Below are 629 nucleotides of genomic sequence, written 5' to 3' on the forward strand. Positions count from 1 at the left end.
CTGTGGCTGGTGGAGGTTCGGGGCATAACTCCCGTCGAAGACCGGAAAATCATCAGTCAAATTCCACCTCATCCCTAACTGCAAGTTGCGTTGGAGACATGACTCCAACAATTTCCGATGCGGGTCGCTTTAGCGCAGCGTCGGTTCATGTTGCTGTTCCCGACTCACCTGAGGCTTCCCTAATAAATAACTTGCCATTGCCACGAGGCGGTGTAAAGCAACAAAGTCAACCGAGAGAAGCGGAGCGGTCTCAGCTCCCACTTGCTGCTGTGCTCGATATTTCTTTACTTTCGTGTTGCTCAGCACTTGCAGCGGAGGGGCTTCCACACATGTCGCCGGAAACGTCGAGTGTCAGCGGAAGTGACCGCCAATGGGCGCGGTGTTATGTGCATGATCCATACAATCCGAGCCGTTCCCGCCAATACTTGGATGAAAAGTAGTGTTTTGTACAGATGGTTAACGCGTATTATGTGTATTTGTTTTGTTTCCTTCTTTTTATTTTGCTCATGTCAGTTTATTTATTCTTTTTTTCCCCCCTCCCCCTTCCATTCTCCCTTTTTTTTCTGTTGTTGGTATTCTTTTAATTGGTCCAACTTTTTTTCTCGTCCGCCATGTGTGTGTGTGTGTGT

General features: G+C 48.0%; 1 protein-coding gene across 1 annotated transcript; it reads left to right on the plus strand.

Moving 5' to 3' along the window:
- Nucleotides 1–98: 98 nt before the first annotated feature.
- Nucleotides 99–440, plus strand: TEOVI_000811800 (uncharacterized protein; the record flags this gene model as incomplete). Its single annotated transcript, XM_067220558.1, has 1 exon — nt 99–440. One exon carries the CDS (start codon nt 99–101, stop codon nt 438–440), a length of 342 nt encoding a protein of 113 aa, XP_067076659.1.
- Nucleotides 441–629: the final 189 nt, after the last annotated feature.

The sequence above is a fragment of the Trypanosoma equiperdum genome (genome assembly GCF_001457755.1).
Source record: "Trypanosoma equiperdum strain OVI genome assembly, contig: ctg_1180, whole genome shotgun sequence".
NCBI classification, from domain to species: domain Eukaryota; phylum Euglenozoa; class Kinetoplastea; order Trypanosomatida; family Trypanosomatidae; genus Trypanosoma; species Trypanosoma equiperdum.